Here is a 24,430-nt window from a genome sequence, read left to right on the forward strand (position 1 = left end):
GTTTTTTTCCTGAAAATGTAGTGTAGGCCTATACCAAATCCTTCAATTCTACTTTTGAAAATGCAAAAGTACCCTCATGACCAGTTCGGTCGCTCGAACTCCCTTCACTCCTTTTGCTTTTGAGATTCTTCGAAAACTTTTAACGCATCTTTCCCCCTTCCCCCATCAGAAAAATATTTAGCATACGGCCCTGAAATATTAAAACAAATGAAAATAGGAAAATATAAGTGATATAACAAATTTGAAACTCTTCGCTGGCGCGAACTGCTTGCTAGCCTATTTTGTATTAAATGTTTTCACTTCCTCGTCCCCCTGAAAAGAGAAAAGGATTAGTATTGCCTAGAATACAATTGTGCCTGCCCCGACGGGCCCCGACCTGCAACCATGGCAACAATAACACACAATATATGTACCAAATGTTACTAAAAGAGACTAATTCATTTTTCTCGCTCGCTATACTCGCTCGCGAATAATATGAATAGACATTGCTTTGGAAACAATTGTGCCCACCCTTGACCTGCAACAATATCATTAAAAATGGAAGAGTTTTTTCGCCCTCTCGCCAAAAAGGAATTGAATCGCGTTAAACGCGATTGCGTCCATCCTGACCTGCACCAATAAAAACAAGTTTATTTATTAATTTCTATTAAAAGAGAATTTATTTTTTTTGCTTGCTCGCTATGCTCGCTTGCCAAAATGGAATTGACACCGCTAACGTGCCCGCCCCAACCTGCAACAACCAGTTAATAATTATGTACGAAACGTTATTCAAAGAAGTTTTGGTGTGCTCGTGCTCGCCAAAGGGAATTAACATCACCTTAGACATGATTGTGTAAGCCCTGCCCTGCAACAAAAAAATCTGAAATTTATGAACCAATTATCATTACAAAAATTTTGCTCGCTCGCTACGCTCGCTCGCCAAAATAGAAATAACACCGCTTTTAATAATCACGTCCCTGACATGGAACAATTAAACCAAGTTTATATACCATATTTTCCCTATAAAGAGAAGTGATTTTTTTTGCTCGCTCGCTACGCTCGCTCGCCAAAATAGAATTAACACCGCTTTTAATAATCACGTCCCTGACATGGAACAATGAACCCAAGTTTTATGTACCATATTTTCCCTATAAAAGAAAAGTGATTTTTTTTTTCGCTCGCTACGCTCGCTACGCTCGCTAGCTCGTGGAATTATGTGCCCACCACTAACCTGCTACAATATCATTAAAAAGAGAAATGTAGGGGGTTGCCTGCCCGCCAAAATGGGATTGACATTGCCTTAAACACGAGTGTGCCCGCCCCCTACCTGCAACAATCACCCTAAACACAATATTGTTCCCGCGCCCTGCATGGGACAATTGAACCAAGTTTAAGTGGCAATTATTAAAAAAGAAGTGATTTTTTTCTTGCTCGCTACACTAGTTTGCAAAAAAATGAAATTAACGTTGCTAACAAGTGAATGTTCCCACCCCCAACTTGCAACAATACCAGTTTATATACCAAACGTTACTTAAAGATTTTTTTTGCTCGCTCGCTCGCTCGCCAGAAGTGAAAATTAGCATCGCCTTTTTTGTTTGTTTCGGTCGCTTGCCCCCCCTGACGGAGTACCCCAGGTACGCCACTGCCCTAGGGTTAATAGAGTCAGGCCAAGAGTTTGGTCCTTGGTTGAAGTTAAGAATTGGGTTAGTGTACAGTATACATGGACCTACCAAGTATAAGAGAGCAATCGTCACTGGAGCCTACATCAAGTATACTGTGTTGGAACTTGAATCACTTAACACATGTACAGTACATTCAATCCTATTGAATCAGCAAGCTCTGTGATATGATTCTCCTGTTCAAGTGTTATGAGGCAATGATGCCCCAAGGGTCTATATCCATGATACATACATGTATGATTCATCACAACCCGACAGACTAATCAGATATGATGTACAGGTGCAGCTTGGATGCCTTACAAAATGTGATTCATCTCTTTATACCGGACCTGCTTCTTTTTTTTCTTCCTTTGTTCATCTTGTTGTGGGTTAAAGCACTTGAAACCTGTCATATTGAAGTGATCTCACAAGAGCATTTTGAGTACAATCCCAATGTATCATGTAAACAAAGTGAAACCAAGTCAGTTTGTTGCAGTGAATTGTACCTTGTATTTTTATCTATTGAGTACCAGAAGGGTGCTAAATTATATAATTTTACAGAGATAATGCTCTTTACAGATTATTTACATTAAAAAGATTAGAGACAGGTGTGAAAAATAAGGCTGAAGAAAGAATATATTTTTAGCTACTGACTAATGACGATTTAATGATCTACATGTCATTTATATATCAGATGGGTTAAACATTCAATTTGCCTTGTTATTGGCACAGTAAGATAGCACCATGATTAGATTGTTCACACAATGAATAAACATTAGTCTGAAGGCACAGGCCCTAATTTGACACATGAGCAAAATTCCTTTAAGTCTTCAGCAGAGCCTATTTGCACTCACTGGCCCGAATTCACAAAGCAAGGTTTGAGCTCAGACCGGGTTTGAGCTCAAACCTCCTTTTGTTTCGCCAAACCTCCTTTTGTTATTTACAAACCTGGTTTGTAAATAACAAAAGGAGGTTTGGCGAAACAAAAGGAGGTTTGACCTCAAACCCGGTCTGAGCTCAAACCTTGCTTTGTGAATTCGGGCCTCTGAGTCTCTCCCTCTCTGGTACTGTGTCAAATGAGGAGCAGCTAACGTACAGAGCCTATTGTTGTAGTTGACCATGCAGTTTGCATAGTCTTAACTGTTCAGACACTATCATGTTACGCATACCGACTGACTAGGGCTTGTGCCTGCAAACTAAACACAGTGCAGAGGTGCAAAAACTGAACTGTTCACGATCCCAGTGTTGTCACGCTGACAGTAAGTACGGTATCCAGGGAAGACTGACCAAGATTGTCCTTGACTGAGTAGAATAGCATCATGAAGCGTCATGGTAGTATTATTGATTAGATGGATTTCACAGATGGGATGTCATGTGGGCAAGCAAGCTGACTCATTACGGTACACACACTGATTGATGTTGAGTGCACTAACTGTCCTGTACAACCACAACCCTCTGAAATACATGTACTCACTATGAACATGACGAACAAAGAAAGCGGACAAAATATACAGTTCCTCAGGTAGACAAAGGAACATCCCTTCACTCCTATTATGTAAAAATGTGAATATGCATGTGACACCTGTTCTACACATTTTTACATAATAGCATTGAAGGGATGTTCCTTTGTCTACCTGGGGAACTGTATATTTTGTCCGCTTTCTTTGTCAGTCATATTCATAGTGACTGTACATGTTATGTATTGTTTCATTTTTTGAAGAGTTATTACATGTCTTGGATGGTACATTAATTATGGGGAAGGGAGACAAGAGAATAAGAGATTGAGAATTTGAGCGAAAGAGCAATTTACACCTAAGAAATTTTGTTTAAAGAGAAGAAAATGGAAGTGATAGAAGGAAGGGAAATTGAGAACCATCAACAAAGAGTGCCTTTGTCCAACTGTTTGCATGGTGTACAGATAGCAGATGTTCAACAAGTTACAAGGTGTCGTACTAGAAATGCAGTAGTGCACTGTGACAGTGGCAGTGCTCCAGAATCTTGAACTTGCATTCAGATACCAATGGTTCTCCCAAAGGGTAATTTTCATTGAATGCCAAACTTCAGTTTTCTTATCTTTTTTCATTGCTAACAGCTTTCAATAATATAGAAATAAGAATAAATTGAGTGATGCATCTACATTATTTTGTGTACAAGTATGTACAATATGTGTTTATTTCTGTAGGGTCTTCTTGATCTCATATCTAGATAAATTATAAAAAATGAAATGCGTGCAGGTATTATTTTAAATCTCTTGCTTTCCTGCAGCCATTGGCATATCAGAATTTGTTGTCTGTTTCATCAATGACTCTAAGTTTCTAACCAAAACTCTACTAAGTACTATGGTGGGATGGCTGTAGAGCAAGAGCTTATAGACAGAGTCAAAGAGAGAAATGAAAAAGATACCTCTATAATCATTTATTTGTTGTAGATTGTGAAGCACCTTTGGCCGTACCTGGAGGGGTATGTGGAGGATCTCTTGAGAACATCCGTAGAGCCCGCTGTCCAGGATAATCTACCATCCTACCTCAAGTCATTTCGCTTTGAGAAGATCAGGCTTGGAAGATATGTAAGTAGAGTCTGCCAGTGAATGGTGGCAATGATCTAGTAATGTTAAGAAAGCTAAAATCAAGACAATAATGTAAATGTACACTGTATGACATGATGATGTACAATTAAAGGCCTACATCTAAAAACACTAGAATTAATGAAGCGCTTCAATCAAATATGGCTACATTTAAAACTATCATTAGCTTTTAAAAATTATAGTCTGATATGGTGCTGATATATATATTTGCATCTTTATGTCTCTTTGTTTTCAAGGTGTGTTTCATAAGTGCATATTTAGATAAATGCTCAAGTCACCCACAGGAGGGACAGATTTTGGTTACCGTACTTGTCATTTTTCAGAAGTTTTCCCATTTCCAAAGATTCGTTTTATGAAAGATTTGTTACTCCGATTGTTCATAATTTAGAAAAAGAAAAAGGATTCATAATTCAGAAAATTAACTAGAACTCTTTATCATTTTTGGAAATAATGAACCTTCAGAAAAATGAATAACCCCCAAGATTCCACCATGTATTTTATTTTATTGGCTATCTATCCCAGATACTTTTAGGGATATACAGGTACATATATATTTGTGTCAACCCCAAAATTGTTAAATAATTCAATCAAGCTTTCCAAAGCTTAAAGGGATCGTGTAACAATGTTAAATCTGAGATACACGGCCCTACATGTTATCAGTGTCTGTGATATGGTGTAATATTGAAGCCCTAAAAAAATTGTGCTTCAAAATGATCAAGAAGTGCCTCAAAAAAGTAAAAAATCTTTGAGTGACCGGTTTTACCATACTCGTTTTCCCTAATAGACTGTAGTGTTATGAAAGCTGTCAGGCGAACGGTTTTCAAAATTTGTAATTCCAATCATAAATATCTTGATAATCAGACAGGCGATCGGCTTGTAAAAGTCATGGGGTTCCTGACTGACCTAAATGTTTATAATTATCATTGCATCATGAGCTAAATCCAGAATTTTGTTTCAGAATCTGAGACAAAGTTACCGGATCCCTTTAATCATTCGTTGTATGTCCTTGTTAAATGCCTACTATCAGTTTCCATTCAACAAAAGTTCATCCGTATCCTGAGGTACCCAAGATCCATCACAGCTTAAAAACCGCACATCAATCTCCATTATTGAGTCATTGTCCTTCCTTGGTGATTAATGTGCCTGTGTTTTGGTACACCTGTATGTTTGCTTGTATTACCTAGAACACTGAACTTGTACATTCCCATCTGCCAGTTTAAAGGGCTGGTCAGAGTCAGACCTGAACTATAAGGCCATGTAAAATTGATTTCATGTTGATCGTCCCCGCCCGCTTCCTTTTTGGGGGCCGCCTCCTATTTTTTGTTATTTGTTATTTTTTTTTTTTTTTTTTTTTGATCTTTTTTTTTTTGATCTTTTTTTTTTTTGAAAGAAAAAAAACATGAAAAACACTGCTAAAATGGCTCTATTTCTGATTTAAAAAAAAAAAAAATTGTCGGCGGCCATCTTGAAAAAAAATAGCCTCGACTGTCGGGGAAAATGTACCGAGCGGCCATTTTGAGCGGCCATTTTGAAATATCAAATATCAAATAACATGGTACACCCTCCTCCTCTTTTTCAAAAAATCCGGACGATCAACATGTAATCAATTTTACATGGCCTAATGATAACAATAACAAGGTTTTTACTTAAAAAAAAGAGAAGGTTCATTGATTTTAAAAACTAACTTATTGTCATTATTGCATAGGTGAAACTTTGATTGGACAAGGTTATCAAAATTCAATGTTTGGAAACATTCGAGGTAATGATTATTATCAATTGCAAAACACTTAAATACAGCCCCAGCATAGCACCTGCATAGGCCGTCATGCTGTCATTCCAGGGTTTTTTTTATTTGAAAGTGTGGTTTCTTTGATTGTTCATTAACCCCTATCCTGTGTATTTACAAACAAAATAATTTAGTTTTCAGAATCGGTTTCATATCCCTTTTTGAAAGGTGTAAAATTCCATCACATTTATACACTAAACTCATTATAATTTGAGAAATAATAGCATTGCAATCATGTTCATTCTGTATGGGATGTCGTCTGCTTGGGCAGGATTGGTTCATATTGTGACGGCATTAAATCATCTCTAATTTTTCCAGCGAATCTCTCGCATATCCCAGATGCTATGGAGGTGGTTTTAATTATATTTTTATAAATCACCCGATATGTAGTTGACCTAAAACTTGTATGATGGCCATCTGTTAGCTTACAAGTTTCTAGTGTTATTTGCCATATTTGTGATTTTCTTTGAACAGGCACTTTAAGGTTGTGTATGTTAGCATATCTCCCTTAAAGGGAAAAAAGTCATCTCTAAATAAGTTGTCTTAAAACAGGTAGGAAAATCAGAGAAACTGATCAATGAAGGTTAGAGGAAGATAAAAAAAAGATAAAAAAGTCATAAATGTTCTAATGTAATAAAGGTTGCTACATGTATCTAACAAAGACAAATGAAAAAAATAGCAACTCTTTCCCGAGGTTGTGACATCACAGGGTCTCTAGTCACCAATTGTGTATGATTTGAAATTCCTGATTTTCTCATTTTCCCCAATGAACCTGATTTCTTTTAGGCCTTAGCCAAAGTTTAATTGAGGACAAAATTATATCTTTATTTTACATATATCCACCTAAATAATGGTATATTTTTCTCTCATACACCAAAATAATGAATAGCTATGAATATAACATGTTTTTTTTTTAATGAAGTATGAGCTTCAAGCTGAGCTAGACATGAAAATGAAATACCTTTACTTTTGACTAATGCTTACACTTCTGCTGTTATTTCAGTTCACATATGAATGAATATGAATTATATGAATTTATAAAGTTGAGTATCAAGAACATATAGTTAATAACTGAATTAATCATACCCCTTGTAAATTTGTTTTTTATTTTTGTTTGTAACTAAAAAATGAAAGGTCTGGGTGAATACTTTCAGATGTACGCTTTAATTTAATATGTCACATTCTCAAGGAATATAAATCTTGACAAATAAATTTTGCACATATTTAAAAAATTACAAAACTTGGGTAAGGGTATAAATTATTTAGTTGTTATTAAACTGCACATGTTCATGTGTCCTACATGATTACCGTAAACCATCATAAAATATAATATAATATAATAATATAATATAATATGCTCAGATCCCAGTGATACTTCATCTGTTGAGAGTTAGAAAGGTACTACTGCTATGTAAAGGCATACAACTTGATTCCCTTTTGGCTCTAATCAGGCAACTTCTTGAGCTTCTTGAGTATTAGCAGAGTAAGGGCCGGTTTCCTCTCGCTGTAGTGAAGTGTTCTACAGTGAGACATGTCAGTCTAATCATGAACCTAAAAGGTTCATGGTCTAATCCAGTTAATGCATTCATAGTCCTCAGGGTATTCTGTAGTTGATAGCTGGGTGGTAGGATTTCTTAGTTCAGATGGATTGCCTGGTACACAGATGATACTCATGATTGGCAAGGGCAGAAAATCTGGTGGACTTATTACATTCCCTGAACCTAGAATCATTGATGAGAACATTTTCTCTTCTCATAACTGTTAACCCATTGCTATACTGGAAATGGGTGGTTTGTGGAAATATGAGATTTAAGTATATAGTCAACAGGTTCGTTTGTTAAAAAATCACTATCACTGATTATAACACCTTTCACACCAGCAAGACCAACACGAGACCACTATTAGACAAAATTACATTATCTTGGCCAAATGGCCAAGATTTTGTGGATGGTTAGTCGGTTTGGAGTTGGTTCGCTGTTGTAACTGGGGTATAAGTTTAATCAGGGAGATCTCCCTGGTTTAATAGAGAGGTACTCAGATATATTTGCTGTGGTGATAATACATGTAGCTCCAGGCTTTATTTCCTCAAAGATGACCTGTTAGGGTTCCAATCTGGGTTTAGACTAGGGTTAGAGTTGGGATTTTGTATGCATTACTGGTACAGTATTTGGTCTATGGTTGGCATTTATAAATCAGTTAGTGCAGGATGTTGGTTGTAGCATGGTCTTAGGAAAATTATTACCAGTACTGTTAGTTGTACTTGTTACTGTAAGAGATATATATTAAAGTAAGTGCCATGGGTTACCAATTTTAAATTAAGTTGAATAGTAAAATTAGCTACAGTGTATGTATTATGGATAATTCAACTTTGACCTTTGTCTTGAGTGACTATCAATCCGTTGGCTATATAGCTACATGTACATGTGAGTAGGTGATGAAGCTCAGTTCATTCACTAGCTCATTCCCCCTCTAGTCATTATCCCAGAAGACAGGTGCACCAACAACAAAGACTATTAAAAGTACAGTGTTAGGAAGTGCACTTGAACATGCTCGGTCATGAAGGTCATCATCATGAACGAATGGTCACAGACAAAAGTAGACAAAATACACAATTTATATTAAAATTCATTTAGCAGTTCAGTTTTCAATGATAAGGTCAAGTCTCACATATTGTATTGGTATGAAACCACTCAATTGGTACTAAACCATAAAGGGACCAGTCATAAAAAAGTAAATGAATAGATAAAATATATAGTTAAACAATATTTGTTGGGGTTCCATGCTGATATACGGTAATAACCCTGCTACTACATGTAGGTATATCTAGTGAAAATATCAGCATCAAAACACCTTAGAAGATATACGATTTTAAGTACTATTTAATGGAAGGTATCATGAATGCAAATATGAGTCTATATACATGTACTCATGCTATAACTCTTTTCTTATATATGATGTATTCACATACATGTACACATCCACAGAAGTAACATCTTTGCAGGCTTTCATGTGATATCATTTTCCTCTTAAATGCTCGTTTGTCTCTAACCATTTTGATGTCTGTCAATGTCCACTTATTGGTGTCTATTAAGAAGCAAAAGAAAAAGAATGTCTTTCATTTCAATGTCTAATGGATTTTAGATAATAACGTGCTCTTACGATGTACATACAACTGAAAGAATTCTTTGGGAATGATAGGTTCCCTTAAATGTTCTTTTCCTTGAAAGAAGAGAAATACATTAGGTACAATTTGATATTTAATGTTTTTTTTCTCTTCTTTTTCTGCCAACAGTCACCTCGTATTGGAGGAGTGAAGGCTTATACGGAGCATGTCGGGAGAGATGAAATGATTCTGGATCTGGAGATATTGTGAGTACACAAACATGTATTTACACATATACTGTATGTCTTCACCTTCTTTCCTTTACAGGCGAATTGGCATTATAATGACTACTCTTTTTATTGTAAACTTTAAAATATGTATGTATGAAAATCTATTTCTAAAATACTTCTTTGAAATTTGTAATAAGCTCTCAATTTCAATTTCGAGATTTAAACAAAAACCTAAGTTGTCACAACTAAATAGCTGTAAATCTTTAATCTTAAATGAAAAACTTTCTTTCGTGATCACTCTCTCGATCTCTCTCTCTTTCATAAATCATTTCATTGATGATTTTAAAATGGGATTCTTCCTCTGACCTACCTGATAGGCTGCATAGATTGTGAAGATTACTAGAAGAAATGTTCATACCTTTATTAAAATATTGTGTGAAACATAATTTAAATTGAAATCAAACGCAGTGAAGTGTGACGTAGCATGCAGCCAGACGGAGCGCAGTATCCATGGCAACATCATACCCATTTGCTTTCTTTGCTCTGCCAACTGCCGCAAATAGCCGTGCGAAACTGAATATATTCTAATATTATCTTAAGCGAAGAATATCATACAATATGTCTCGGATATAAGAGATTCACTGAAACTTCTATTCCTCTATACCTCTTTTCCTCATACCTCTTTTCATTCATATTATTATACATTATCGGAATGTAACTCAATCAATTATGGTTGGAATTACTGTACATGTACATGTATAGTATGCATGTCAGGTAATTCCATATAAACTAGATTTCAATGCACAATTGAATTGTTTGAAATACACTGATGGAGGTTGGAGAGTGGAGACCGCGAGCTCATGATGGTGGCTGGTGACATTTTGTCGACTGTCATTCCATTTCCCTCTGTTTCCAGAAATAGGGGCTTGTGGGTGGAGGATTGTGTTTGACTTGCACCCACTCTCCCCATGGGCTTCAAGCTTAGTAAACATGGTTCAAAGAAGAAATGAATACTGAAATAATGCATTCAAATGTTACTCTATTCCAATAACAAAAATCATCCTTGCAAAATTATGATATTTTCACTAAAAACCTAGATATGTTTTAAAATGATTATAAAAACTTGTTTTTTTCATGTGCACTGTAAGCATACATGTACACAATGATACAAAACTATAACATCAAATTTCCAAAAATAACAATATGTTAACAACATTCTAATTGGCTGTATTCAAAACAGATCTTGTTAAATACATGTTTAATGCAAGCTTTCTCTTTATCAAAGCATGTAAACAGAAAATGTTTATTAAAGGTATTTGATGATATTTACTATGCATACTGTACACTGTGAGCTGTGAAGTCGTGTTTTGATAGCCAGAATGCTCAACACTCTCTTTGTGCTAGTTTTAGAGGAAATATCCTTTGGCTCTGTTCAGAAAAAATATTGATTTCCATGTCATTGGCTAATAGATCGATCGATGCAGCAAATTTTTCTTTGGAATGACGGTTAAACAGGTGTGCATTGCTCTCACATAAAGGAAAATGCTTTTTATAATGTTCGCCTGGAGCATTGCTATTAAAGAGATCAGATGGATTGAATCATTATCACTTTGGAAATGCTGACGTTCCGTTTCGTACAAGTGCCTCTTCACTTTCATCCGGATTGACGAGCTGTTTGAATGACTAATGGCCAATTTAATATATTTCATTATAATGTAGGTTTTAATGTTTGCACTTTTGCACCATACCATAGATCTCTTCTTCTTTTTTTTTTGGTTATACAGTGCAAATTATTTATACTTACAAATTATGTACCGGTATCTCATTGCAAAAAAATTCCAGAGCACATAGTACTTACTGTAAAGCTTCAAAAAAGCTTTAAAAAACTGTAATCAAGGTTTGCAAAAAAGGAAATATATTATATTTAACGAAAAACACAATCCTACTGGTTCATTTGTAAATCTGATATTTTCAATGTAAATCCAAAAGCCAGTATTTATAAAACAAAATAACTCAGAAGAGAAGAAAAATACAAGCAGCATTTTGTTAACCCTCCCTTTATTAAAAAAAGAACTGTTTGTCTAGTCTTGGTATTTATCGTGCAGTGGAAGGGTACCATGGGAACATAATCCAGTGATTCATAATATGAGCTTCACAGAGATTCTTCATGTCAAACAGTGAAGGTTGAAATATGATGATCCTACTCTTCCTGTCCATCCAACAGTCCTCCAAAACCAAAAATAACTCATTTAAAATATGAAATCAACTCATTTAGAAAAATACCGTAAATCTCTGTGTATAAGACGCACCCCTATTTTTTTTACTTAGAAAAAAATAAATATATATTTTGTGCGTGTGTGTGTGTACTTGTGTATGAGACGCACCCCCGACTTTCAATTTTTTTCGGCGGCCAAAAATTGCGTCTTATACACAGAGATTTACGGTATTTTACTACAAAAGCACACAAAGCAGTCATTTACATATACATGTAGGTCCTAAAATGTGGAGTATACCGGTATGCCAAATGATTTGTTTGCCATTAATAATATGCAATACTAGTAGCATCTTGGAGGAATGAAAATGGTATTACTGCACTTTATTTTCATTCATTGGTCGATCCTGCCCATGTATACATTTAGCAGCACTCTAAAATTTGAAAATATACCTGAAATTCATGAGCTATGGAGTTAGAATACCACAGAGCACCACTGAGTATCCCAAAAGCTATGCTTGACATTTGTAAAATGCAGTAGCATCTTGGTGGAATAAAATTGGTATTACATAGTTGTTTTCATTTATTGGTGAAACATGATGACACAGGTGTGGAATTGGATATGATGAGCTCATTGCCCGTGATGAAATTGTAATAGACCTGTACATATAATTGTAATGAAGTAGCATATATGTAGTCTGATATCTGTCTAGAGTTTCATCCTTCCTCCTGCACATTATTAAAGGCATTAGATACACAGTCTCATCTTTTTAAAAAATATCTTGTAATATTTTGTGAAATTCTGCTAAATCCTAAATCATGCGTGTAAAAAGAACAAACAAATTAAAATGCAATGATAAATCACTAAAGTCTTTAAGATAATTAGAGAAATGGACAATTCATGTTGTATACATTTTCTGATTCCAAAATATAGTCTCCAATATGTACAATATGCATGGACTTAATATGATGTCTTGTAGGTTTCCTACTTACATGTATGCACTGTACAAATACATGTAGTTTTCAAAGCATGACTGCAAGATTATGTTGAATTGGTTGAGGAGCTTAGATGGTTGAGATAATTGATGGAATGATTTATTGGCTGAGGACGAGTTCAAGTGCTTGATAAGATGGTAAAGCAGCTCAAGATGACAGGGCAAGCGCATCCATAAAGCCAGTGTACATGCAGTACATGTAGGAATGATGTGAAGAAACCAGGTGCAGTCCCATGGTGTTAACAGCATGCATCACTGTCATTGATGAACTACATTTATTTCTAGGCTAGCCATACTAAATTTAGCTTTGAAATTAAACAAGTTCATAAACTATAATGAAGTAGTTGTAGTTGTACATGGTCTGTGCAGTATTTTTTTTTCCAGTGAGGGGGTACTTTTGTGGCTGTCTGTTAAAAATTTGAAAAGTACTTGGATGACTGTAAATTGTTACCTCCCCCCCCCCAACAACAAAATAAACAAATAGATAAAGATAATAATAAACAAATAAATAGATAGATAGATAGATTGATAGATAGATAGATAGATAGATAGATAGATAGGTAGATAGATATAGATACATGTAGATAGATAGATACCAGTAGACAGATAAATAGACAAATAAGATAAAATGAAAAATAAATTAAAATAAATTAAAATAAAAAATAAATTGAAATCAAAATTAAAATAATGATAATAATAAAAAAAAATTATTATTAAACAAAAAAATTGTTTTGTGATTTCCTCCCACACCTAAATTTTGTAAATTTTGTGTACAGGTAAGAAAGATATAAATTAAAAGCAAAAGAAACAAAGAAAACGAGCACACAAACAAACATGAGGGGTTAGGGTGATATTTTCCCATTAATGAAAGCAAAAAACCAGCATGAAATAAAGTTTGTGTCAATGAGTTGATGGGAAGGATCTACACGTTGTCTTATTCATAATTGAGTTTTGATGATGCTTTAAACATTTCATAATAATCAGCCTATAGATGGATCTCTGAACATAAGTATAGCCCTCTTTTATCATGTACCCACGTATACACATGTAGGCAGGTACTAGACAGGCATACACAATACTCTTAGTATACCTGTCTTCCTTTCGAAGATGCCAGCTGTCAATGTAGCTAAATTGGCTGTAAATACATATAAAGATGTACCCTACCCATATCTGAATTATTAGATTGGCATGTTTTAATGGAATCGAAAAAAATAATAGTGAGACAGAAAGTCTACATAATGTCTCACTATAACCCTCATCACTCTCCCCGATATTCATCTACCTGGAAAATGGTGTGTAACGAAATCTCTTTCCTGAGCTCCGGGATCAATAATGGCAGGGAATTATGTTTGCAGAAGACTTTGCCCATGTGTGAATAAACATGGAATACTTTTACTGCGTATTTTAGCCCGGTGTCTAGAATTTCACCTCCCTCACTGGCAGAAACGATGCAGCTGGACTCGAGAGAGAGACAGTCCAGCGCTTGCCAACTTCATTTTAGGGCAAATATGCACTGCTTTAGAAGCAACAAGCCTTTTTCCCATTCATCCACACATGCTTGACGCTCGTCATATTGAAATATGTCATAAATTTTGTCTCCCTCAAAGAGCATATGAATGCATTTGAGAATTTTGTGTGTGTTGGCCATATGTTGCAGCTTGTAGAATGGTAGATGGAAGGAACATTGAGATGGATAGAGATAAAAGATGAAACAAGCATACATGATTATCAGTGACTCATTTTACTGGGATACATCTGAATCCATATTAATCTTAATATCCATAAATGAAAAACAAATAAAAAGGAGTATGTTAAAAAGTACACACCTATCAAAGAATCCTATCTTATTATATGCATAAATTGTACGACAAATAGTCAGTCATATGTGGTATGGGACACGACACGACACATTGCATGGAATCGATCACCCATAAGATGATTTTCAGTAAGGATGTTATTTTTTACCTTTCTAGTTATCTGATATCATTTATGTGAGTGTAAAAACAAAGGAATAGACTCAGGGTTTTTGTACTTACATGTAGGCTTAGAAAGATGTTAAGATGTATGAACACATCCTACCTACATGTATGTATCAAATGTGGAGGAATGTTTTCAACAGGAAGCTAAAAGCAAAATGAGCATATGTTTATGAGGCTTGAAAAAACTGTGCTATGAGGCAGAAGTACCGTCAAATGCAGTTGATAGTATGTCTCCTTGGATGATGATGAGGCAATGACCAGATAAAACCTTTGGGAGGAGAGACCTTCTCCCGACGAAAGCCGAAGGATGAAGAGATCTAGAGAGTGTTAGACCATCTGCCCTAAGATTAGACAAACTAAATCCTGGTCCTTGAAGTTGAGACATGATATCGTCTGCTGGGAACTGGGAGGGTGTTCATGTATGTCTTAAACTACATGTAGGTAATGCCCTTATGTTTCTTAACAGATGAAATGCACACATCATTCATGTGCATGTTGAAGTGTGTGACTTTAGATTGGAAAGTCTTTCACCTTCTCATACATGTATATCACCTTGTTCCTTGCTTTCACCCACTTCTCTCTTGAATTTTTTGTTTTATGTCCTCTTAACTTCTCATGTTTATAATGTCCCCATAACTTATTTTGTTTCTCAATATTGATTTAACTTTTTGTTTGCACTATATGCCACATATTTAATTTCGCATTCATATATTCTTTGATCAGACTCTTAAATGCTTTTTATGTCGGTCTGAAAGAAATATTTTTCTTTCTTTGCTAATCTTTTGATGTGAGAAATTGATAAGCATCAGCATTTCTCTTTTCCCAATTCTCTACATGTACAGTATATCCTCGTCCTTTTTTTTTCACTCAATGTTTTTGCCTGCCCCTTATCTTTTCCTCTAGTTGAGTTGTATTTTCTCCCAATCTGATAATGTTTCCTTATTTATGTATTTAAAAATTACAATGAAATATTGTTGCTTGGGAAGATATGTTCAGTGTGCTTTCATGTGCAACCTGCTGTGCTCAGCTTTTCCTTTTTCAAAGGATACATTTTCTGCCTGATAGGTTTGCATTATTCACTAAATAACTTCACTGAAAAATAAGTAAACAATATGCTTTAGGCATATGATTGTCCTGTGATAAAAGAAGTCATTATTTTGTAGAAGAGGCATGGATACATGGAGCTTGTCTTTATTAAGTTGTATGCATGGATGTTTTATAGGAATCTTAATACCTACAGTGTAGAGTTCTTTTGTGAAAGGCACAAAAATATAACCTGCAAAGACAGACCTTGAAATGATAGATCTGTGGTATTCTGTCTGAAGTTAGAGCTTGGGTAACTTTGAATAGGGAACAATGTGTAACCTTGCTGTCTATTCATTTTTATTCAAGGTTGTTCCATGATTTATTCTTAAGAAAGGACTCTCCATGCACTCCTATGCAAACTGACTCGTCTGTGAGGAAAGATGCCCATTGAAATATACCCCCTATATATAGCTTTCCATCTCTTGTTTGGCGTGGTGCTCTATTCAATAATCAATATCAAAAGAACATACCTGTAGATACAGACATATAAGCTCTTTCAATAAAACTGATACAGGTAGCCCTACATGTACATCATGAGATACTCACTGACTGTATGTTTTCATGTACAACTGTGCATTAGTGATTTTGTTGTTGACTGTGTGAACAAACCTATTTCATTATTCTCAAAGAAATTTTTAGGTCAGACAATGGGTGTTCATGCCACATTACATGTATATGAAGTCTATTATTTGTACTTGAATTATTATTCATGCATCCTCCAGTTCAAGGACAGAAATTTCAAAACCATATTAGGCCTGTCCTCATTAGACCGAAGTTGCAAAATAACCCACTATTTCCAGACTCTGGATATTTTCCCGAAGCTCGGAATTGCGTCTTCACGAGACTGACACGCTCATCACAAACTAGCTCGGACTATAACAGGCTATTTGGGAAAACAAGACCAAGATTAGATTTCTCTGGCTGATGATGACTCAAATTACCGGTAGCTGGCTAATTTGAGATCGGGCTTATTATAGCGGGTTATTTTGCAACTTCGGTCTGATGAGGACAGGCATATTGTGTGTTATGCCAAACATTCATAGAGATATGTAAACAGGATTAAGCTTGTTAACATTTTGTCTGAGTTGAGCCAGAAGGGTGTTAACTCCTAATGTATTTTCACAGAGTTAAAATCCCTCTAGCTTCAAAACAGCTGATTCATAATAACTTGTAGTTCACAAAAATCATTGAATGTGACAAGGAAATATAACATAGTGGGATGATGTTAGGAAAAAAAAGTTGGATGGGAGTGATAGTACAGGAAGAGAAGGAGGAAGAGAAAGGAAGAGGGAAAGAGAGAGAGAGAGAGAGAGAGAGAGAGAGAGAAAGGGCAAGGGCAAAGAGAAAATTGAGAGACCTCAAGGATTTGAAATATTCTTTACTTGTCTATTACTGAGCATGATGATTGAATTTGAATTTAAGTTATATGTAATTGTAGATTTTAGTGTAATTCTTCAAGGCCATGCATGACTGATATGAAGAGGATACTACTCCCATGCTATCTATAATCTCAATGCTACCTTTAAAATGTTGTACAGGTACATACGCATGCATTTAACCGCAAGTATGTAACCCAGGCACAGCCATGGCTATTCAAACATTAGGATGCATTTATTCAATCAATTAAAATATAAAACATATGTAGATTTCTTTGCAGTAACATGTCACTCTCTGAATTTGGTTTGCTATCAATGAGATGTCTTTGTTGAATACTATTTCACCATGTATTTTCATTTAAAAATGCTGTTTGGTAAAAACAATGCCATTATCAGTTTAGTTGTGTCTTCTTCATCATCAGAACACTACAGTTACTAGTATCGTTTTATTTAATTTTCAAGGAATCAGCACATACCCCATCAGAGTAACGTTATTTTCAAGTTCTCAAATATTGAATGATTGTTTGTTTGTTTTTGTCTTTTGTACAGCTATGCAGGTGACTGTGACATTGAGATCAGTGTGAAGACAGTCAAGAGATTGAAAGCAGGAATCCAAGATCTACAGGTATGTAGTTTTAACCTTTATCACCATTAATTCAAGTTTAAAAAAAACACATAGCAGGGTTAACTGTGTGTTTCCTTTATCTGCATCAAATTAGTTTCCTTATTTGATTTTGTTAAAAGTATAAATCGAGATTGGTTGATGGGCAAGCTGGTCAAACCACAAACAAGATTTGGAGTCGCTTTATCATTATCCTTTTGAATATACAATTTTTGTGTACAATGTAAATGTATGCATACAAAAGTTTGTTCTGCACTGGTTGATGAAAAATGTAGAGGAGAGTGGACTATAAATAAATCTACCATTAGAGAACGAGAATGTACATACATTTACCTATAAGCATCTGTAAAGTAATTATAAAATTCTTTGAAAATTTGTGCTCTTGAAAGATGTGTTTTTTATTTTAATGAATGTAGTTTGTATAGAGGTTCATGAGGATATACCTAGCTATGTACAATGTATTTAACATTATTTGTTTTTTATGTAAATATATTTCTCTTTGTTTACTTTTAGCTCCATGGTACCTTGAGAGTAGAGATGAGGCCATTGGTTAACAAGATGCCCTTGATTGGTGGGATGTCAATCTACTTTTTGAACAGACCGGTAAGACCTCTTCCCCCCCCCCCTTTTCCCCTCCCTCTCCCCCTTTTCCCCTCCCTCTCCCCCTTTTCCCCTTCCCCATTCCCTTTTGCTTCTTCCCCTCTTTCCACCTTCTGCCAATTCCACCTTCTGCCAATTCCCCCTTCTGCCAATTCCCCCTTCCCCCTTCCCCCTTTCCCCCTTCCCCCTTCCCCCTTACCACTTTCCCGCTCTTTCCCCCTTCCCCCATTTTTCAATCTCCCCCTTTTTTCAATCTCCCCCTTTTTTCTTTCCCTCTTCTGTTTGAAAGATTGTCATAAATAAAAGTGTTAATGTTTTGACTTTAGATGTTTCTTCCATTGTTAAATTAGGTTTAAAATTTACACCATGAAAATGATGCATCATTTGTATACCACTGTCTTTTATTAGACAGCTAGATGTCACATGAGCTATCAAAGGTTTGAATGAGATTGCATCCAGCTATGTGCCGGGAATGTGGGAGTGTCATGAATGCTTGGTATGACGTCTACAGATACAGTAGCAAAAATACCGTTTTTTAACCCTTGCCTTTTTGAGAGTGTATTCCCTGACCTGTCAAATCAGCTTTCAAATATTTGAATGAGATTGCATAGCAAAGCTATGTGTCAGAACTGTCATAGGGTTCTGAATGCTTAGTATGACATCTACATGTACAGATATCATGAGCATGAGTTGAATTAATGACCAAATGTACTGTACTAAGCTCGAGTATGTGATATTTGATCTACTGCATGTATGTGTACTACAATGCTCATTAAGCATTAAACATTAAACAATGTAGCATACCCCAGATATTATGAAGGTATATTTTCTGTTCAAGTTTGCTTGTACACTATTACAAACATCAACAGTCAATCAGAAATGTGTGCAGGTACATGAATAATTATGTTGTATTGCTGCATACTCTACAACAGTCATTTTCCTCAAGTCTTGCATAGAGAGGAATGTGATTGAGATGTACATTTATATCATATATCCAAGCATTTTGCTATAATTAGTTGTCTGTTTGGAGCCAGAAGGCATTGATTCATACACTAAACACAGAGTTAACGCCCTCCTTGCTGCAAGCAGAAGTCATTTGCAGACGGATGCTAATGAACATTTGTTTTTCAATTATTGAATTAGATTTGTTTTTGCAGCTAAGCATCACTTTAATTCCATCTGTGCAGTTTGATTAAATCTATAATTGATGGATATATGCCTATAGATATCATACTGTGGATTAGATAAGTATAAATTCCTTTCTTATCTCCTCTTTCAGGCCATAGACTTCAATCTTACCAACTTGGCAGACCTATTGGATGTACCAGGTCTAAGGTAAATATATTATATCTCCTCCATCTCCCCCCTCCCCCCCCCCCCATCCCACCCTCCCCTCCTCCTTTCCTCCTGCTGTCTTGGTAGAAACCTCTTGTTGCTTTGTTCTGTTTTTCATAACCTCCTACAGGATTATTTTAAAATTGTGTGTTCTTCTTCATCTTTTTTTTTTCTTTTACATTTTCATCTTCTTCTCCTAGCTATCCTCCTCTCCTTCTTTTTCCACCTTCTTGACAACAATTGTAGTACGAAAAAGAAATGTTGTCAATTGTAATATGATGCTATACATGTGTAATTTGCTACCTGTAGTGCCACTTTTACAAGTATAGGATAGGCATATTTAGTGATTAAGGAGTCATTATGAATGATAGGCTTTCATGGTGTTAGGAAAAGTAAAGTTTCAGATAAACACAGTATGTTATATATTTGGCTCTGCAGTGATTCTGTACAAAACAGGAAATTGAAGTCTACAGAACATGTAGATGCATGTGGGTGATCTTCATTTTTGTTTCCCTTTTGTTAGTTTGTTATATTCAGTATCTATCTAAACATTCATTTTTATCTGATGATACAAATATTTGTCTCAATGTACTTTCTTTATCAGGGACCTTAAGCATGTACATGTATGTGACATAAATATTGTTTCATTATCTTATCATTAAAAAACAAACTACTTCACACCGTATTTTAGAAGATCTGTTTGCTTGTTTCCTGGTGTTACCCAGTAGAATCTATCCTAATGAACTCAAGTGCCCTAAGCTTGAAACTGATTATCAATGTTTTATTGTTTTATCATTGAACAGCAACATGCTTCATGGTATTTTAGAGGATCAGTTTGCCTGTTTCCTGGTGCTACCCAATAGAATTCCCCTCACTTTCATGGACACGACTGATATCAATGAACTCAAGTACCCAATGCCTAAGGTAAGACCAACTGAATACCAAGTTTCACTGTTCCTCGATTGTCTATAATTATGTACTAATAATACTAGTTTGTTCTTATATTGTGCTTTTCAGGACCGCAAAGCTCTCAAAGTGCTTTACAGATATATTATTACCCCGGTCATCAGATTCAGGCTTACCCGCACACAATGTATGCACATTCTCCACTCCCTGGGAAGCATTCCAGTCAGACGCCATTTTTACAAGGGCACACTTGCTAATCTAACCACATTAGCTTTCGCATTCTATTGCGTACCTATTTTAACACCTGGTGGAGAGGGCAAATGTAGATCAATGTCTTGCCAAAGGACATGTAGTGCCATGACTATCTATTAGAGTGTCCCTTGCTGTAGATTTTTGCCACTGTAGGATGGAAAAGGGTTCCTTTTATAGCTCAGATACAATTTTAGTAAGCTTTTGTTTCCTGAGGAATCTTTTGATTTTAGCTGATAGATTACACAATATACAAGTACATCCCTGCAATTTTAAGTTTGTGCATATTAATCATCCCGAGGTAAAGGAGTGCTGTAATCTGCAAAATGGGAGATGAAAAAATAAGTTGTATCTGTGGTTTTGATCTTTAAACAACCTCGTGTCCTCTTTTGATTTATATTCCTTCACTGAATCTTGTTTTAATGGAATAACTGACTTTTAATTACTGAATATGACCTTTAAAAGACTCTTCAAAAGTGTTCACAATGAAATTTTGTTGATTGTGTACAAAAGAGATAATCATTTGGGAGACTAATGAAATATATTTTTTAGTGTAATTTCTTTCATAATAAAAGTCTTATGTGAATGCTATATTATATAAATCCTCCAACTCTTCCGCCTCTCTCTCTCTCTCTTGCCCTTTCTATCTCTGTCTGTCTATCTCGTAGGGAGTGTTGCGTATCACAGCAGTAGAAGCAAGGAATCTGGTCAGAGCTGACATGGGCCTGCTCAAGAAGGGCAAATCTGACCCCTATCTCGTCATCAATGGTCAGTATTGGTTTAGAAATGGAAATCCTAAGAGCTCATTAAACAATATGATGTCACATTACAAGGCCTTTTCAAGTAAATTCTTCCATGCGTTTTAAATGGAATGTGGTTTCAACTTTGTTTCGAAAAGGAAATATTGAAACCAGGATGTGCCTTAGGTTTAAAAACTTATCGTAAGAGCTCATTAAATAACATGATGTCACATTACAAGGCCTTTTCAAGTAAATTCCTCCATGTGTTTTAGATGGAATGTGGTTTCAGCTCTGTTTGAAAAGGAAATGTTGAAACCAGGATGTGCCTTAGGTTTAAAAACTGATCCTAGTTTATCAGATCATGTAAAGTCATGACTCAGATGGTTGTTGCTGCATTAGAAAGGTCATGTACCAAGCAAGACCACAGCCTTGTTAAAGTATTAAAGTACATTTATCAAAATTATTCATCCGTTAAAAAGGAAAAAACTTTCTTTAAATTGTAATATGGTAATATTCTGTCGGTGTCCTTTCCTTCTGGTTAATTTCTATTGCTTACCAATGGGTTATGGATGATTTTTTTTTTTTTTTAATTTTTTAATTTTTTTTTTTTTTTACTTCTATCCAATGAAAATGTATGATTTTATTTCAAACATTTACAGTTGGAATGCAGAAATTCAAGACCAAAACGATCAACAACAATCTCAATCCTAAGTGGAATCAGACTTTTGAGGTAAGGAGAAAGTTTTAAGTATTATTATTATTATTAGATGCTGGAATCAGTTTTCTTTGAGTTTAGATCATCTTGAGTGCGGTGTAGTTTCTGATTCTGCTTCATAAGTCGATTATACGCCTAAGGAAACGAAAGGAAGCTGGGTTCCAATCAATAAAATATGATTTTTATTATGATTTACTTCTCTCTTCAAGTCAATTCTCCTGTTTTCTTTTTGTCTGTTGAAAACATCACACCAACACAGCATAATGATGCAGTGTTTATTCTTGACCATCATTTCATTTATTGTATTTGATAGAATGTACAATCTTCAAACTATTTGTACAACAGAAACATACATGAGTATCCCTTGTGGTGAATGTGTCATGTGTGAAAAGTATCTGATTTTATAGTTGAATACTATTGTTTAAGATATTTAGAAACGTTCCTGTAAACGAGTAGTACTACAATTTGAATGACTAGTTACATTGAAATATTTATCTTATTACCAGGCCCTAGTGTATGAGGAGCATGGGCAGACTTTAGATGTGGATTGTTGGGATGAGGATCCAGGGAGCAAAGATGATCCTCTAGGAAAGTAAGTGTGTCAGTTGTCTTTGGATCCAGAAGGCCATTAAGAGTAGTAAAGTCCATAGATATGATGCTGCTATTGACCTGAAGAGTTTAGGCATTTGTAGGTATTTATTCATCCAAATTTTAGGTACATCTTACTTGTAACATTTGTTTTAGTTTTATCACTCAAAACCGATAGAGCAAAATGTGAAATTAATAATTGAACAAAAAGAACATTGTGAGGTGATTTACAGACAAATATGAAAGTGTAGCCTACACTAGGACTTGTTATGCTTGATTAATACTCTACCTCTTGTAGTTGTATAGTAAGTGCATTTGACATTTATCCTCAAAATTATCCATTATGCTGTTCTTGTGTGTATATCAGTGTTTAAACATAATTTCCAGAATTGGGAAGAACTTTTCGTTTATTAGAATTTGTATTCTTTCATTTTGAATACCGTCTTATCATGCAAATTACATATGCCTGTCAGACGACTTACTGCTATGTTCCATCTTGTATGTATTAATTATTCCTTATTCATCTTTACATTTTCAGTTTGAGCATTGACATTCACTACATCTCCAAGATGGGAACCTTTGATTCTGTAAGTAAAACAATGCTTAAAATTTTAGAGGATTTTCATTTCTTTTATTTATGATATAATGCAGAAAAACAGCTCACAGATCGTCTTTAGTTTGTATGTAGACATGGATCTTGGTTATTTTTTTTAATGCTTCAATACCTGTTGCTCATATCGATCTTGTACATATTTGTAAATGGTTAATATTTCAAAGGTTGCAAAAGGATGCAAAGTTGAAATATTATATTGGTATAGTCTCAGAGTGAAGATGTACACAAATGCTTGTTTGAATAAAGTGATTAATTGTTTTCTTTGTTTACCTTGTAGTGGTTGCCCCTTGAAGACATCAAGCATGGTGATCTTCATCTTCATTTGGAATGGCTCGTTCCTTCAGAGAACTTTGATATCATCCATGATGTAAGATTTTCTCTTTCAGTATGTAGGACTATATAGTCTGATATAATATAAGTTAACAACTCAAACATTCGTACCCCTTGTAAATTGTATGTTTTATATGTTTTTTGTAACTCAAGAAAGAATTCAGGCCTGTGTTGAATACTTTTAGATGTAAGCTTTAGTACATGTATGTCGTATTCTAAAGATATATAAGTCTGGACAAATCAATTTTTCACATAGAAGTAAAATCATATTTTTTTCAATCGCATCATAAACATTTTGAATGAGCTATTTAATATTGAACATCATTGTATACCTGGTATTGATGAACCTTTCATTTTTGAAAATCAAATCTATTTTTCTTGATAGTTATAGAAAGTTTACTCATCATACATGTATCTAAATTCTATTTCTTTCACTTGTGGTTGATATTTTGTATGTCTGAGCAGCAAGTAGCCGACTGCATACAGGTATCCTCGCCAACCTCAGAGTCACTTCATTCTTGTGCCCTGCTGGTGGTCAAGCTGGACTCTGCCAAGGATCTACCGGTAAGACCGTCTTCCTTCTGAATTTTTCTCAGATCGTGTGTTTGGAGCCAAGAAGGGTGTTAATTCAGTATGAAATAATGATTTAAAGCCCTTCTGAACTTCTTGTATGATCTGTTTAGAGCCAGAAAGTCAACCCTGTGAAAAAAAGTAAGAGTTAATGTCCTTCTGAACTTCCCATAT

At 35.2% G+C, this 24,430-nt stretch overlaps 1 protein-coding gene across 2 annotated transcripts in view; it reads left to right on the forward strand.

Annotated features, from left to right (window-relative positions):
* Positions 1 to 24,430, forward strand: part of LOC579674 (extended synaptotagmin-2) — a 59,066-nt gene that overhangs the window by 15,680 nt on the left and 18,956 nt on the right. For both annotated transcript variants that reach the window (XM_031000436.1, XM_031000437.1), the window contains exons 4-15: positions 4,066 to 4,203; positions 9,300 to 9,376; positions 17,538 to 17,613; positions 18,124 to 18,213; positions 19,490 to 19,545; positions 20,349 to 20,469; positions 21,369 to 21,468; positions 22,100 to 22,170; positions 22,662 to 22,747; positions 23,282 to 23,330; positions 23,634 to 23,723; positions 24,152 to 24,250. In XM_031000436.1, coding sequence (XP_030856296.1) covers positions 4,066 to 4,203; positions 9,300 to 9,376; positions 17,538 to 17,613; positions 18,124 to 18,213; positions 19,490 to 19,545; positions 20,349 to 20,469; positions 21,369 to 21,468; positions 22,100 to 22,170; positions 22,662 to 22,747; positions 23,282 to 23,330; positions 23,634 to 23,723; positions 24,152 to 24,250 — 1,053 coding nt within the window. The remainder of the gene's footprint in view (positions 1 to 4,065; positions 4,204 to 9,299; positions 9,377 to 17,537; positions 17,614 to 18,123; positions 18,214 to 19,489; positions 19,546 to 20,348; positions 20,470 to 21,368; positions 21,469 to 22,099; positions 22,171 to 22,661; positions 22,748 to 23,281; positions 23,331 to 23,633; positions 23,724 to 24,151; positions 24,251 to 24,430) is intronic.

The sequence above is a fragment of the Strongylocentrotus purpuratus genome, unplaced genomic scaffold, assembly GCF_000002235.5.
Source record: "Strongylocentrotus purpuratus isolate Spur 01 unplaced genomic scaffold, Spur_5.0 spur5_scaffold_6, whole genome shotgun sequence".
NCBI classification, from domain to species: Eukaryota; Metazoa; Echinodermata; class Echinoidea; order Camarodonta; family Strongylocentrotidae; genus Strongylocentrotus; species Strongylocentrotus purpuratus.